A 15,451-nucleotide genomic window follows, 5' to 3' on the forward strand; every position below is an offset into this window, starting at 1 on the left:
AATATATCATAATCCATGCGATGATATTTCATCGGACACCATACTAGTTATATGTATGTATATAATATTAATTGTTATTTAATAATTGCCACTTTTTTTAATTCTGTACTTTAAGTATAGTGTGGCATATTATAATATTCTCGGACAGTGTCAAATATTATATATTTGATAAATATAACGGTCTTTGGTGGTTGGCAATTTAAATGCTAAAGCTCTTTGTACTTCTAGCTAGTAGTAGTAGTGATCAAATGAATCATCGTGGGCACACAAGATTCTCACTTTTGCTACTTTTTATTATCACTATTGCTAATTATTATCGGATTGCTCCTATTCCAATAGCTCTCCGACTTCTTAATAAAATCGTTGCTGCCGTGCCTGAGTGTGATATTTTTCACACTCGCATTATTTTAACCTATTTATCTGGTAGCCTGCGCTCATCATTATTTTCATAATTTGATGTGATGTATGAGTGAGTTTTGTTCTTCTCTATTCTATTCAGACCTCACGAGGATGTTTTGTATTCACGGTTGGTTCTTGTACATACATATATACATACATATAGGTACATATGAGCCGTTATATTTTAAACTGGCTAAACGATTTAATCGTTTAATAAAATTTAGAAATACCGTTGACTGTAACACGTTTATTCTGCTTTTCCGAGATTCTGGAAATATCGAATTAAAAGAAGTGATAACAATTTGTGAATTAAGTCAAACAGAAATAGTGTTTTTGGAACTGAAAATTGGACTATATAATATAACGGTTCATATATTGGTGCTGCCTCTAGATGCAAGCCATTCCCAATTTTTCTCCTTATATTTAACTATTTTTACATACCTCTTTCACCTTTCACTTACGATTATTACATGTTTTGTGACTACTTCTATTATTATTTGAACAATTGCTGCTATTATATTATATAGTTTTTTTTTATGTATTGTATGTATAAATATGTATTTTATTTCTGTATAGTCAATATATATTTTTTGTTTCTTCTCTGTTATACTTTCAACAATTGTGGAGCATTAGGAATTCCTGTAATGCCACAATGGTCCACACTGTAAATAAATAATTTTAATTTGCTAAAATAAATGTATTTTCAGACAAGCGACACCAAATCCGATTTTGGAGAGAAATGCCTATGCGAAATAATCATCAGCAATTTGAAAGAGTATATAAATATATGGCGTAGCAACCAATTGATAGATCCGATCACGCACTACGACAGCGCAATAGGAGTAATCGAAAACCTTCAAAATAAACTACTAGCCCTCGATATCAGCTCTAATATTGATTTGTCGGTCCCGAACGATATAGAATGCGAAATTCAATCGTTCAACAAAACTTTCAACCAAATTTGCTGTCACAGAATTGAATCAATCGATTTGGGCGCAGGGTGCGACGATTCTGACAAGTGTTTGCTGTGCGGCGACTCGGACTGCATCAAGTTGAAGTCGAACAATTCGAACGCATTCAATTTGGGTAGAGCTTTCTGCGATATAATTATGAGCAGGTTGAAGAAGTGCGGTGAAGACACAAATTCGACCACCAGCAACTCGTCCATTTCACGTGCCGGTTTGGGAAACACTCACGGATGCTCTAGCAGTCCAGATATTTCTTCCATAGACAACGACAAACACCACTCAGACTCGCCCACGCATGGTGAAGACAAACACGAAAAGCCTTCTGATAATGACTCCGAACACACTCCAGATGCTGATCTACCATCTAAGGAAACAATTATTGATGCAATTTCCACCGCAAAATCTTTGGATACTAAAAACGCGTCCCTTACACGCACCGTTTCCACAGACAAAGAGTTGCAAAATTCAGAAAAAATTTCTAATCATGATTCTGAACACACTCGAGATGCTGATCTACCATCTAAGGAAACAATTATTGATGCAATTTCCACCGCAAAATCTTTGGATACTAAAAACGCGTCCCTTACACGCACCGTTTCCACAGACAAAGAGTTGCAAAATTCAGAAAAAATTTCTAATCATGATTCTGAACACACTCGAGATGCTGATCTACCATCTAAGGAAACAATTATTGATGCAATTTCGACCGCAAACTCTTTGGATACTAAAAACGCGTCCCTTACACGCACCGCTTCCATAGACGAATATTTGCATAATTTGACTGAAAATTCAGAAAAAATTTCTAATCATGATTCTGAACACACTCCAGATGACGATGGAACGTCTAAGGAAACCATCATTGATGCAAAATCCACATTGGAGAAGCATTCCGTTTTGGAAGATACTCGCGGATCGCACGCTAGTAATATAGATGTTACTCTTATAGATGACGACAAACATAATTCAGATACATCCTTATATGAAGAATGTGAAGAAGAACATGAAAATTCAAAAAAGTCTTCTAATGATGATTCTGAGCACACTCCAGGTGGTGATCAAACATCCAAACGAACGATCGTTGATGCCAACTCCACAAAAAGTTCATTGGAGACTAAAAATTCATTCCTTGCGTGTCCCGATTTGGAAAACGATCAAGGATCGCATTCTAGCAATCCAGATATTACTTTTGTAGACGACGACCAGCATAGCTCGGCTGTCTCCATTCATAGAGAGGTTGAAAAAGAACACGAAAATTTAAAAAATCCTGTTAATACTGATTCTGAACGCAGTCCGCGTGGCGATCAAACACCTGAAGCGACTGTCGTCGCAAATTCTACAGAAAGCTCTTTTGGAAATAATCACGCCCAAAACATTACGTCTACGTGGGGCAGTTCACACGACATTTCAAAAATGAATCACAGCAAGGTGAACCTGTTCAATAAGGATTCTTTCGACAGTGATGATAAGAGAATGCAAATTGGCAAGATGTCGGAAATAACCGAGAGCGATTTGAATATCGGCGATCGGAGACCGACCGAATTGTACTACATCGACCAAGTCGTGCCGTTCACGCGGTTGTCCGACTCCAACGCGAACGCCGCGGCCGAAGAGCAAACATCGAACAATAGGCCGTGTTGTTGTGATAACACACCTCAGATACATTTGACGGTGTATACTCAGAACCTGGAGCTGCTCGAATCTAGCGAGGAAGTCAGCGAAGAGGCCGCCGAAAACGCGTCAGCCCGGAACCGGGACGAAAAGTCTGGCGACAATTCGTCGGAGTCCGAGTACGAATCGGTCTCCGAGAGGGTGGTGAGGCCGCCACAGAAAACGTTTCAGGACAAGTCGACAAACACCGACGAGCCGCCCAACGATAGCGAGAGTGAAACGTGCGAGTGCATGAAACACTGTCTGAAAGTTGATAAGTGCAAGTATGTCAAGGAACACTCTTGCGATTGTTCCATGCTACTTAGTGGAGACGAAACTGAAGAGCCTATACATACGGAAGGTACGAGTATGCACAGTGTTTTCTTTCACCTCACGAAGGAGTATTTTAAGTGTTTTATTGGGTAGGTTTTAAATGTATGTACATACATATATGCAATTAAATATATAGAAAACGAATAGAGATGCATCGGTGGCTTGGTGCACAGATATTGTATGTCCATTTTTCAATTTGTATCGAATTTTATGTTTGTAGATGCTGGAATAATTCAGGTTTTTCCTTTCAAGGTAATTTATGTATAGTTTACCACCACATAAATTGCCTTGAAAGAAAACACTTGAATTATTCCAACATCTACAAACGTAAAATTCGATACAAATTCAATGATGGACATAAATTATATGTGCATACGTACAATGTATTGAGTACGTTTTATGAGCATTTTTCCCCTCCCTTTACTAGTACAAATCGTAATATAAAATACGCCTTTGTGAGATAAAAGAATAGCGCAATTTCCGTTTTAATATACATACATACTTACGTAACAAATTTAATGTCTTCTTTTAAAATTTAAGATGAGACACTCGATGATGATATATCAAGAGATGATGAATTATCAAAACATCACGAAATATCAAGAAATGTTGAAATATCAAGCGACGGTGAAACAACAGATGATGATAATAAAATATTAAAAGGAAATCAATTATCAAGAGATGATGATAGGTCCAAAGATCATGAAAGATCAAAAGATGGTGAAATAACAGCTGATGATGAAATGAAAGACGATGAAATAACAAGAGATGAAGTATCAAGAAATGATGAAATATCAAAAAATGATGAAATATCTAGAGATGAAAAAGTATCAAGAGATGATGAAGTATCAATAGATGATGAAGTATCGAGAGATGATGAATTACCAAGAGACGATGATAGAACAAAATATGGTGAAATATCAAGAAATGATGAAATATCTAGAGATGATAAAGTATCGAGAGATGATGAATTATCAAGAGATGATGAAGTATCGAGAGATGATGAATTACTAAGAGATGATGATAGATCAAAAGATCGTGAAATATCAAGAAATGATGAAATATCTAGAGATGATAAAGTATCGAGAGATGATGATAGATCAAAAGATGGTGAATTATCAAGAGATGATGATAGATCAAAAGATGGTGAAATATCAAGAGATGATGAAATATCTAGAGATGATAAAGTATCAAGAGATGATGAATTAGCAAGAGATGATGATAGATCTAAAGACGGTGAAATATCAAGAGATTATGAAATATCTAGAGATGATAAAGTATCAAGAGATGATGAAGTATCGAGATATGATGAATTACCAAGAGATGATGATAGATCCAAAGATGGTAATATAACAGATGGTGATATATCAGATGGTGAAATATCAAGAGATAATGAAATATCTAGAGATGACAAAATATCAAAAGCTGACGATAAATCAAAAGATCATGATATATCAACAGATGGTGCAATAGCAGATGATGAAAAATCAAAAGAAGATAAAATATCAAGGAACGATAATGATTCAGAAGGTCATGAAATATCCAGAGATTGTGAAATATCAGAAGATGAAATGCCGAGGGATGACAAAAAGTCAAGAGGTGATGAAAAATCAAAAGATCGTGAAATATCGAGAGATGATGAAATATCAAGAGATGATGAACTGTCAAAATCGATGAACCATGAAGAATCAAAACGGATGGACGATTTATCAAAACACTCTACTCATTCATATCAAACAGATGACCATGTGACAAATATTGCTTCAACTTCACAGGTTTTTCATATGTATTTATTTATATAATATATTATTATCATCTGGATGGCAGCGTTAAATACATTTTCAAATTAAATTCTTCAATACTAGCTAATAAATTTATCTGAATTGCAGGAAAGTATAAGTAAACTATCAAATATGACAGCGATGGAAGGTTTGAAGATATATGGTTTAATCAAAAGCAGATGCTTGTCAGATAATATGGTACAAATCAAATGGATGTTTTTGGAGTGTCAAAACGTTTCTGGATATGAGGTTGTATTTGTATTTTAATTTATGTATGACGATTGCAGGCGTAAAAAAATTAGAATTTATACTTATGAAAACTACATTTACAGTTGAATGTCAAAGGAAAACAAATAACTACTTTGCGTTGTCCTTCATCTGGATTGTGCTTCATTAGGACACCAATCGTGGCTGGGGATTTGAACATCTCTCTGAAATGTAATAGAACTAACTGAAAATTCAAATGCTTTTAATATTTAAACAAATATTATACACTATAAATTATTGTTAATTGAAACTTTCATTATATAGTTTTTTGATTAAATTGTTGGTCTTATTTACATATGTATATCGTTTCAATTAATATATATCGTGCCTATGTATATCGTGCCAAATCATCAAATGTTCAATCAGTTTTTAAGGTGTAATGTAATAAAACATGTGCTACACTAAGAAAAAAATGGCATTTATTCATCATATAAAGGTACAAAGGCATAAAAATAAATTTAAAGATATAACAAAAATAGATTTAAAAGTTATAACAAAAAATTGAAAAACTGTTGGTGAAAATAATTTTAGACAAATACATATTAAATTTGTCCAGCTTTCATAGTATGAGATTTTTCATGTCTCACAAGGGTCGTTTTCTGAGAAAATGATTTTAAACAAATATCACATTTATATGGCTTTTCCCCAGTGTGAGCTCTTTCATGCACTGCAAGATTAGATAGATGAGTAAATGATCTGAAACAAATGTCACACTTGTATGGCTTTTCCCCAGTATGAGATCTTTCATGCATTACAAGGTATGATTTTTGAGAAAAGGATTTTGAACAAATGTCACATTTGTAAGGTTTTTCCCCAGTATGAGTTCGTTCATGTGCCACGAGGGTTGATTTTTGAACGAATGATTTTAAACAAATACCACATTTGTGCAGTTTTTCCCCCGTATGAGACCTTTCGTGTATCGCAAGAGTAGATTTGTGAGTGAATGATTTTAAACATATTTCACATTTATATTGTTTTTCCATTGTGTGACTTCTCATATGTTTCTCTAGTTTGAATTTAAGATTGAATGATTTTGAACAAACTTCACAATTTAATGGTGTAAAATTTTTTTGTTGTGGTAATAATTTAGATGTAACTTTCGTATTGATTTTATCGTCCGATTTAGAATCCGTGGAATATGTTTTATCTGATGATTTTTGCGATGTTTCTTCTGGTGGAATTTCCATCAGTTTTACCCCGCAATCAAGCGATTTAACTTTTCCTCCGCGCATCTGTAACATAAATCGAATGTTATACAATTTCAAATATGATGAGATGATTTCAATTTACACAATTTATGTTTTACCTCAAAATCGCTTCGTTCTAAAGCACTCGAATCACTTTTATTTATATCACCATTGACACGGGAATTACACAGGTTTGGTGTTGAATTAACACCTGACTCATTTTCCCATGTTATATCTTCTTCCGCCTTGATATTAGAACAATCATTTAACCTCAGTTTCGACGTTTCGTCACTTTGAAGACAAACTTTTCGAAAATTGCAAAATAATTCTAGATTTCGGACACATTGAAGGCATATAATATCTGATAACCCGTCATCTATCTTGACCTGGAAAAAAAACCTTGTAGTGGTACAGGATTTTATTTTATTTTTATTACATTAGACCAGGGCTTCCCAAACATTTTCTGCAATGGAACACTTTGCAAGTCCCGAAAATTTTAGCGGAACACTAAGCTTATTTTTAAGGCTGGGTAATTCCTACTAGTAAAAATAAAAAAAAACGTTATTAAAACACATTATTTATTTAGTAATTATTTTTAAATATAAAACTATATAAATATAAAAATATAAATAAATAAAGCACTTAACGACTTTGATGATTTTGAGTCCTTGAATTGCATATCTTTTTGATATTAGGCACAATATTGGTAAGTTGCATTCTAATGTCTGGTGTAGCGTCGAGCCTATTCCTGCACTTTGAGTTTGTTGCAGAATTGTATTTTTTTTTATCTAAAGATACAATTTTTTTTCTCTTGTATTAAAATTATACTTCTTTTCCTTGTATAAAAAAATACTTTTTTTCCTTGTAATGATAAGTTCATTGCACTTGGTAAAAAATCTGCCAGATATGCAAGTTTTATCAAGCATGAAAGATTTGTTAAAACTTCAACTAAATTTTGTCTTGATATATTTTGTGCCTTCAGAAGACCAATAACTCACTTCGAAGTTCATAAAGTCTTAATAGTGCTTTTCTTCTGGATAACCATCTCACTTCGGTATGTAATAAAACTGCTTTGTGTCCACTACCCATTTCATCGCACAAAATTCTAAATAATCTGGATTGAATTGGTCTTGATTTTACAGTTTATCACTTTCACGGCTTCATCCATAACATTTTTAAATTTGTGGAAATGTTTTAGTCAACAGTGCTAGCCTATGCAAAATACAATGTCAGCCGGTTAGGGGAAAACAATATACCCATATCTTTCATGCGCACGGAAAAGATGGTCCTCCACCTGTACTGTGGATACTTGACGTCATAAATATCAGTTGATATTGATCATCACTCGCCTTTCAATATGAAGTAGAAGATATTTAAATGTGTTGTAGTGTATAAAACCTTTCCAAATTGTCGCGGAACACGTATTCAGGTTCAGCGGAACACCGGTGTTCCGTGGTGGGGAAACCCTGCATTAGACCAAAGTATATGCAACTGACCTGCAGTCGACAGAAGGTCCAAATGCGCTGCGCCAGTGGATGAGGACTGTCATAGATGGAGACAGCAGACTTGGCTGGAGTAATATAAAGGCAAAGTCTGCATTCCATTGTGCAAAATACAACTTCGACCGCGCACCTCAATTCTGCCAAAATTAACGATTGTCAATATCTTCTTCTTCTTGAGATTTGGTCTAAACTACACACAATTAACAACTAGAAGTCAAAATGTCATCATAATCCCTATTTTTTGGGTAAACGGATTATTGCGCAGATTGCGATCGCGCGCACGTCACTAAAATCTCGATCACGGAATATCTGGCACTCGAGTTCTCGTTAGTACAATATTTCGCGTGGTTAGCTTTCGATTGATTGAATTTCTGGGTGCCAGATCTATATTTTAGTGACGTGCGCGAGATCGCTTTTTACGAAATAACCCGCTTACCGATTTAAATATAGGAGAACCTCGATTAATATGTGGCGGCTCGCTTATACGACATGGTCGAGTTTGGTTGCCTTCCTGCGAGTGGGAACCAACTCGGCTGGGTTCGGAGAGCCACTACTCACTCTGCCTTTAACTGTCATATAATAAACACGTGCATTAACATGCCAGTCGTCTCATTCGTTCATCCTCCATAAATACATATTTGTGTTGGTTCGGTGATTACTAGTCAAATGTGAACCGGTCGCTCTAGATCGGTCACACGCATAGAAGTAGAATGCATAAAATGGACATTGTTAACAAAAGTACCGCCTAAAAGCGAGCCAGCGAAGAGAGAGACGGAGAGTCAGAAGAGAGACAAGAGAGAGAAAGTTTAAGTTTAGCAAACAATGAACAAACTCTGCCGCGCAGAGTTTTTGTAACAACATTTTTGGAGGCTGAGAGCGATTCTATACATTCTACTTCTATGGTCACACGTGATCACCCGTCACACTAAAACTGGTCACACCCAAAAATTCGACCAATTTTTAATTTTTGGGTGTGACCAGTTTTAGTGTGACGGGTGATCACGTGTGACCGATCTAGAGCGACCGGTTGTCCTGTGACTGGTTCACATATGACTAGTAGTCCGTTTACCATTTGGGTTTATTTGTCACGAAATTTTGTGTGTGACAGCACTGAACTATCTGTCAAAGTGAGCGGTGGCCCGATTCAACTGGCAACATTGTTCGCAGCGTGCCCGCTTGACGTTTCAACAACTTTTATCTTTGAACCTACAACTGCGGAATTGATCAGTTAACTCTTTAAAGTATTACGTGAGCCACTCCTAATATGGCTGGAGTGATACTCAGTGATGCCGAGCAAGTATTTGTAGTTCACGGCGTCCAGGTTTTTATTCGAAACACTCCTGAATATACACTTCACCGACTTGCACATAACCTAACTATTCCTCGTACACTTCCAGGATAACTATAGATGTGACGGGCGAAGTCGGTTAGACTACAGACCGATCGAACTAGAAACAGACATTGTAAGCAATGCCAGTGGTTCTTGCCGACTTCGATTAGCAAACACCGATATATTAGTAGGCGTCAAAGCAGAAATAGACGTACCTACATTAGACAAACGTGATCAAGGAAAGATAGAATTCTTCGTTGATTGGTAATACTTTGTTGGAAATGTAATTCTTGACTCAAACAACTAATTCATAATATGTAAGGTGACTTTCATCATCGAAGTAAAATGTTTAACTTTATTCCTTGTTTATCTTTGATAATGACAAAACAACGTATACATATACTTTAATAATTTGTTTATGTATTGAAATCCTAGTTCTGCCAATGCTACTCCAGAATTCGAGGGCCGGGGTGGTGAACAGTTGGGAGCTTTAATTTCCAATTGCCTTTCACGAGCTTATGAAACACCGCAAGCATTTGATCTTAAACAACTTTGTATATTTCCAGAGAAACATTGCTGGAAACTTTATGTTGATATTTTGGTTAGCATATTTAAACTAAAATTTGCATACTTACATTCCTCATAGCTCTTATCGCATATTTTATTTAGATTTTAGAATGTGGTGGAAATTTATTTGATGCCGTATCTCTAGCAGTTAAAGCAGCATTATTCAGTACTAAAATTCCACGCGTTCAAGGTGCAGTAATGGACGGTGGAACGGTAGATTTAAAATTGTCCGATGACATGTTTGATTGTATAAGACTCAATGTCGGAAATGCTCCATTGTTGGTAAGTTGATGCATAAGTTTTATATATTTTCAATGATGTTGGTGAATACGAATAATTTATCGAAAAAAAAACAGGTTACGCTGTCGCGAATTGGGATAATGGGCTCCGTAGTTGATCCTTCAGCTGAAGAAGAAAATAGTAGTCCCATATCGCTAGTAATGGGTGTATCTGGAAATCCTAAAAATTATGGAAGTGATGAAAATACCGAGACAGTTTGTAAAATTACTTCGATAATAACACCTGGAAGTGGAAGTATTCATACCTCATTTTTACCTAGTTTACTTAAGGATGGATTGTAAGTTTTGGCCAGACATTTTAAGATTCATTTTAAGTATAATGTATATTCAAATGAAAAATTTTAATTTTTAGCAATGTTGGATTATCATTGGATCGTGCCCTTGGTGAAGTTCTATTGAAAGAGACTCAACTGCGTGAAAAAAGCAACGATCGATTTGGATTTTTGAAATAAATATTTTTGCGAATCACATTATATATTCATATAATTAATAAAATTTTTATAATATTTCAATTGTATGTTTATGTCTATGACACATACCCAAATATCTAAATTTACTTAATTTAAATGTATATTATATTTTTAAAAAATCATTCAAATTTTGCAAGCACAACTTTTAAAGTCACTCTCATAATTTTAAATAATACTTATTTAATATGAGTGTTTGCGTATAAATTGTGCAAATGTATGTATGTGCATATGTTACACCGAATCCATGAAATTGTCTATTACAAGCATTCGGCAAGAGAATTGCTGAATGCGTGAAAAATGCAAGCACGTTGCCCAGTTCACGGATTCCGTAAATTCTTTGCCGAATGCGTGAACTGGACAGCGTGTTATATTATAACCAAGTGTCAAAGTGACAGCTGAATAAGGATGTTTAATTTACATATTATTATGTATAATATGACTACATACATATGTTTCACTGTTAAAATATTGATCAAAATGTATAAAAATGGCATTAATTTATGTATAAGTCATATGAGATGATCGAAACATATGTATGTAGTCATATTATACATAATAATATGTAAATTAAACATCCTCATTCAGCTGCCACTTTGACACTTGTCTACGCTGTCCAGTTCTAAAAAACAACACCGGAGCGCTGCTGTCTATTTGCCGACTCCATGCTTTGAGCAGACAAATTCTTGCCGAATATACGCATTCGCTAAAGAATTTACGGAATCCGTGAACTGGGCAACATGCTTGCATTTTTCACGCATTCAGCAATTCTCTTGCCGAATGCGTGTAATAGACAATTTCACGGATTCGGTATAACACATACATATATAAACCAAATTTGTTGTACTATCTCATATTAATTTAATTCAGACCGTGAAGGTACCAGCCTGGGTTTTTGTATTTTTTTTTTCAATTTTCACCAACTTGAAATAAAATTGAAAATTTAATTTTCAGATGCTAACTGTATAGGAGGGAGGGCGCTGACATGAGATTGAGTGCATCCTTTGTTTTTAATTTTTTTTATGAAGAACTCTTGTTGAATTTGCTTGTAATTCGGACTTGTCGAATTGTTAAAGCAGGGGTGCTTTGAAGGTCATGTCTCCGGATATGCTTGACGCGAGGATATTTTAATATTATGATTTCCTACAATAGAAACGTTGAAATTTTTCTGAGTAGGTCCATTTCATGTTTTCAATTATGCTACCTCTCTTTTTATTTTTTCATTCTGGCGTAAAAGATCTGAGTAGTCATTATCTTAATGGACCTGAAAACTTGAAGTCGGTCCTTGACTCCGAGAATTCGATGAATCTGAATACGGTGAAGGCATTGGAGTCGTAGCATATTTCCCAGTACCAATAATAGCGTCATACAATAAATAATCAATATCCCTTTGCACTAAAATCTTCGTTCGCTCATCTTTAATTTTCCTTAATTTCATTGTGACGGCTACAGCAAAAATGTCTTCATCATGTTTCTTTGCTTCCATCTGCTTCTTTACGTCATCCATAATGGACAAAGCATGGGCAATTCTCGGGTCTTTATCGACAGCACGACGTTTCATCGAGTTCTCCGGAGCCTTAAACTTTTTGACTGGCCTTTCTTGAGATTCTTGATCTTCATTTACTGTGCCATCCTGGATATCTTGTATTAGCTGAAATAATAATAAAGTTTTGTTTTTCAGATGCCTAGCACTTTAGAAGAATGGATGATGGTAGAGCGTCAATTTGACCATCTTTGGAATTTCCCTCATTGCATGGGGGCTATGGATGGCAAACATTTTGTTATTCAAGCTCCATATAATACTGGAAGTGACTTTTTCAATTACAAAGGTGATTTCAGCGTTGTACTTTTAGCACTGGTTGATGCAAATTACATATAAAAAGTTATGTACGTAGATGTCGGTTGTAAAGGAAGAATATCAGATGGTGGTGTCTTCAAAAATACTAGTTTCTATGCTAATCTTCAGCAAGGAAAATTAAATTTGCCTCAACCTTATGCGCTACCCGGAAGGAACAAACCCATTCCACATGTCATTGTGGCAGATGATGCTTTTGCATTAGATATGAATTTGATGAAACCATATCCCGGTCAACATGACAAAAGATCAAAAGAAAGAATATTTATTTAGTTGAGCAGATAGAGGCGTATTGTGGAAAATGTATTCGGGATTTTGTCCGCTGTATTTCGCGTACTCAGAAAACCTATTCTGTTAGCTCCAGAAAAGGCACAATTAATAACACTGACATGTTGTTACTTGCATAATTTTTTGATGGCACAAAAGTCGTCTTCACAACTTTATACTTCTCTTGGCAGTTTTGATACTGAGATCCAAATTACTCTTAACACTATCGATGGAAGTTGGCGGCGCGATGCACCCATGGCAAACTTACTACCTTTAAGACATGTCGGAAGAAGACCATCTGGCGATGCGAAAGACTTGAGAGAAAAATTTACACATTATTTCCAAACTGACATTGGAATGGTGCCATGGCAAGAAACACTAGCGTAAAAAGCATAATATTAAGTAATCAAAGAAGAGGTTTGAAAATAAAAATAAAAAAAAACGTACCTGATCATTTATTTCGTCTTGTGAGTTCATGCTGGCGTTCGGTTCGTCCCTTCCATGAAAGAAATTCAAATATGCATAAGCAAACCATTTTGGCTTATATTTATCTGAAATCCCAGAACCTGAAGATTTTGAATCCGAGATTTTCTTCTTTTCTCTTCGGTATTGAGCCAAAATAATCTTCCATTTTCTCATTACCTCAGTCGAGTCACAATTGAAACTTTGAGCCAACTCTTGAGTGGCGTCGTGTTTTTTGTTTCTATTTTTATAATCATTGTGACTGGAATCCCATAGAAAAGTATAAGTTTCAATCGCTTGAATAAATTTGATAATTTTTTCATTCGTCCAATCCATTTTTTAGGTAATATATTCTGATAATTAAGAAAATTTATGTTTTCGCATTAGTAGCGGAAGCAAGACTGCGTTCGCGAACAAAGAGTGTGTGCGCGAACATTGCTACAATGTTCGCGCACAATTTGTTTTTGTTCGCTTAAGTGAGTCGACCAAAACAAACATTTGTGCCGTACGCTGTGCAGCACAGTTCAGCACACTGCTGGAATCTATACTAAACGTCAAGCGGGCACGCTGCGAACAATGTTGCCAGTTGAATCGGGCCACCACTCACTTTGACAGATAGTTCAGTGCTGTCACACAAAATTTCGCGACAAATAAACACAAGGTAAACGGACTACTAGTCATATATGAACCAGTCACAGGACAACCGGTCACACGTGATCACCGTCACACTAAAATTGGTCACACCCGAAAACTAGTCACGAAAAAACTGGTCACACCCAAAAATTCGACCAATTTTTAATTTTCGGGTTTAACCAGTTTTAGTGTGAAGGGTGATCACGTGTGACCGATCTAGAGCGACCGGTTGTCCTATGACCGGTTCACATTTGACTAGTAATCACCGAACCAAACACAGATAGGTATTAATCCAGGTAATGGAGGTTCTGCTATGTTTAAATCGGTAAGCGGGTTATTCCGCAAAAAGCAATCTCGTGCACGTCACTAAAATATATATTCACCCAGAAACTCAATCAATCGAAAGCTACCCACGCCAAATATTGTATTAACGAGAACTCGAGGTGCCAGATATTCCATGATCGAGATCGAGGTGTGGGAATCTCGTCACATTCATCAAAACATTTACTGCGACGCAGAATACATTCCCAAAACCAGTCGAAGCACACCTGCAGCCATTATACTAAACTCAAGCGGAACGGTGCCAAAACCTTCGAGAAAGTTCCACCCCTCCCACTCGAGCGGAACAAAACCAGTCGAAGCACACCTGCAGCCATTAAACTAAACTCAAGCGGAACGCCCCTACCAGTCGAGCGGAAACAAACCAGAAACACTATTACAAAAGCTTGTGACAAAAGCACATTCCTCGCTTACGCATCAACAACCACCACCACGGGTCAGGCGATACCAGAAACACTATAAAAGGAGGTACAACCCAAACAACGCCAGTTGACCCACAGCACCAGACCAGTCGACCCACAGCAGCAAGCGTCGACACACAGCAGCAGACCAGTCGACATCCAGCTCCTGACCTGCCACCACTACATTACGCGGACTTGGAAGATCAACCAGCCGAACGAGCCAGCAACACACTGCCGTATCCAGAGACCTTCCGAACATAGCTGAACGAACGAGCCAGCAACACACTGTCGCATCCAGAGACCTTCTGAACATAGCCGAACGCCGAGCCAGCAACACACTGCCGCATCCAGAGACCTTCTGAACATAGCCGAATGCCGAGCCAGCGACACTCTACCATATCCAGAGACCGCTGAACGACATACTTTTGCCCAAATATAATACCTTTGTACAATAATTAGGCAAACAATAAAACTTTATTAAAACAAGCACAACAGTGTTTCGTTAGGCTGGGATACGGTCAACACATACCTACCCCGCCTACAGAGGTTTACCAAAAAAATAGGGAATATGATGACATGGAATTTTTGGGTGCCAGATGTGTTCCGTGATCAAGATTTTAGTGACTTGCGCGAGATCAATTTATATGAAATAATCACTGAACCGTTTTCTTTATCTCCCTCCCACTCTCTATGATCTAATATACACATAGAAGTAGAATACATAGAATCGCTCTCAGCCTCCAAAAA

General features: G+C 36.4%; 3 protein-coding genes across 3 annotated transcripts; 1 reads left to right on the top strand and 2 right to left on the bottom strand.

Annotated features, from left to right (window-relative positions):
- Window positions 1-5,791: 5,791 nt before the first annotated feature.
- On the bottom strand, window positions 5,792-8,372 carry LOC143919714 (uncharacterized). Its single transcript, XM_077442172.1, has 3 exons — window positions 8,079-8,372; window positions 6,702-6,968; window positions 5,792-6,627 (listed from the first exon to the last, which is right to left on the bottom strand). The coding sequence occupies exons 1-3, from the start codon at window positions 8,184-8,186 to the stop codon at window positions 5,938-5,940; spliced, it is 1,065 nt and encodes a 354-aa protein (XP_077298298.1). The 5' UTR covers window positions 8,187-8,372; the 3' UTR covers window positions 5,792-5,937.
- An 836-nt stretch (window positions 8,373-9,208) lies between these two features.
- Window positions 9,209-10,790, top strand: Rrp42 (exosome complex component Rrp42). The gene is made up of 6 exons (XM_077442437.1): window positions 9,209-9,405; window positions 9,482-9,678; window positions 9,850-10,015; window positions 10,084-10,263; window positions 10,338-10,558; window positions 10,633-10,790. Exons 1-6 carry the CDS (start codon window positions 9,349-9,351, stop codon window positions 10,730-10,732), a joined length of 921 nt encoding a protein of 306 aa, XP_077298563.1. The 5' UTR covers window positions 9,209-9,348; the 3' UTR covers window positions 10,733-10,790.
- A 734-nt stretch (window positions 10,791-11,524) lies between these two features.
- LOC143919879 (uncharacterized) lies at window positions 11,525-14,006 on the bottom strand. Its single transcript, XM_077442439.1, has 2 exons — window positions 13,317-14,006; window positions 11,525-12,398 (listed from the first exon to the last, which is right to left on the bottom strand). Exons 1-2 carry the CDS (start codon window positions 13,665-13,667, stop codon window positions 12,003-12,005), a joined length of 747 nt encoding a protein of 248 aa, XP_077298565.1. The 5' UTR covers window positions 13,668-14,006; the 3' UTR covers window positions 11,525-12,002.
- Window positions 14,007-15,451: the final 1,445 nt, after the last annotated feature.

Source organism: Arctopsyche grandis, chromosome 12 (assembly GCF_051622035.1).
Source record: "Arctopsyche grandis isolate Sample6627 chromosome 12, ASM5162203v2, whole genome shotgun sequence".
Classification (NCBI taxonomy): domain Eukaryota; kingdom Metazoa; phylum Arthropoda; class Insecta; order Trichoptera; family Hydropsychidae; genus Arctopsyche; species Arctopsyche grandis.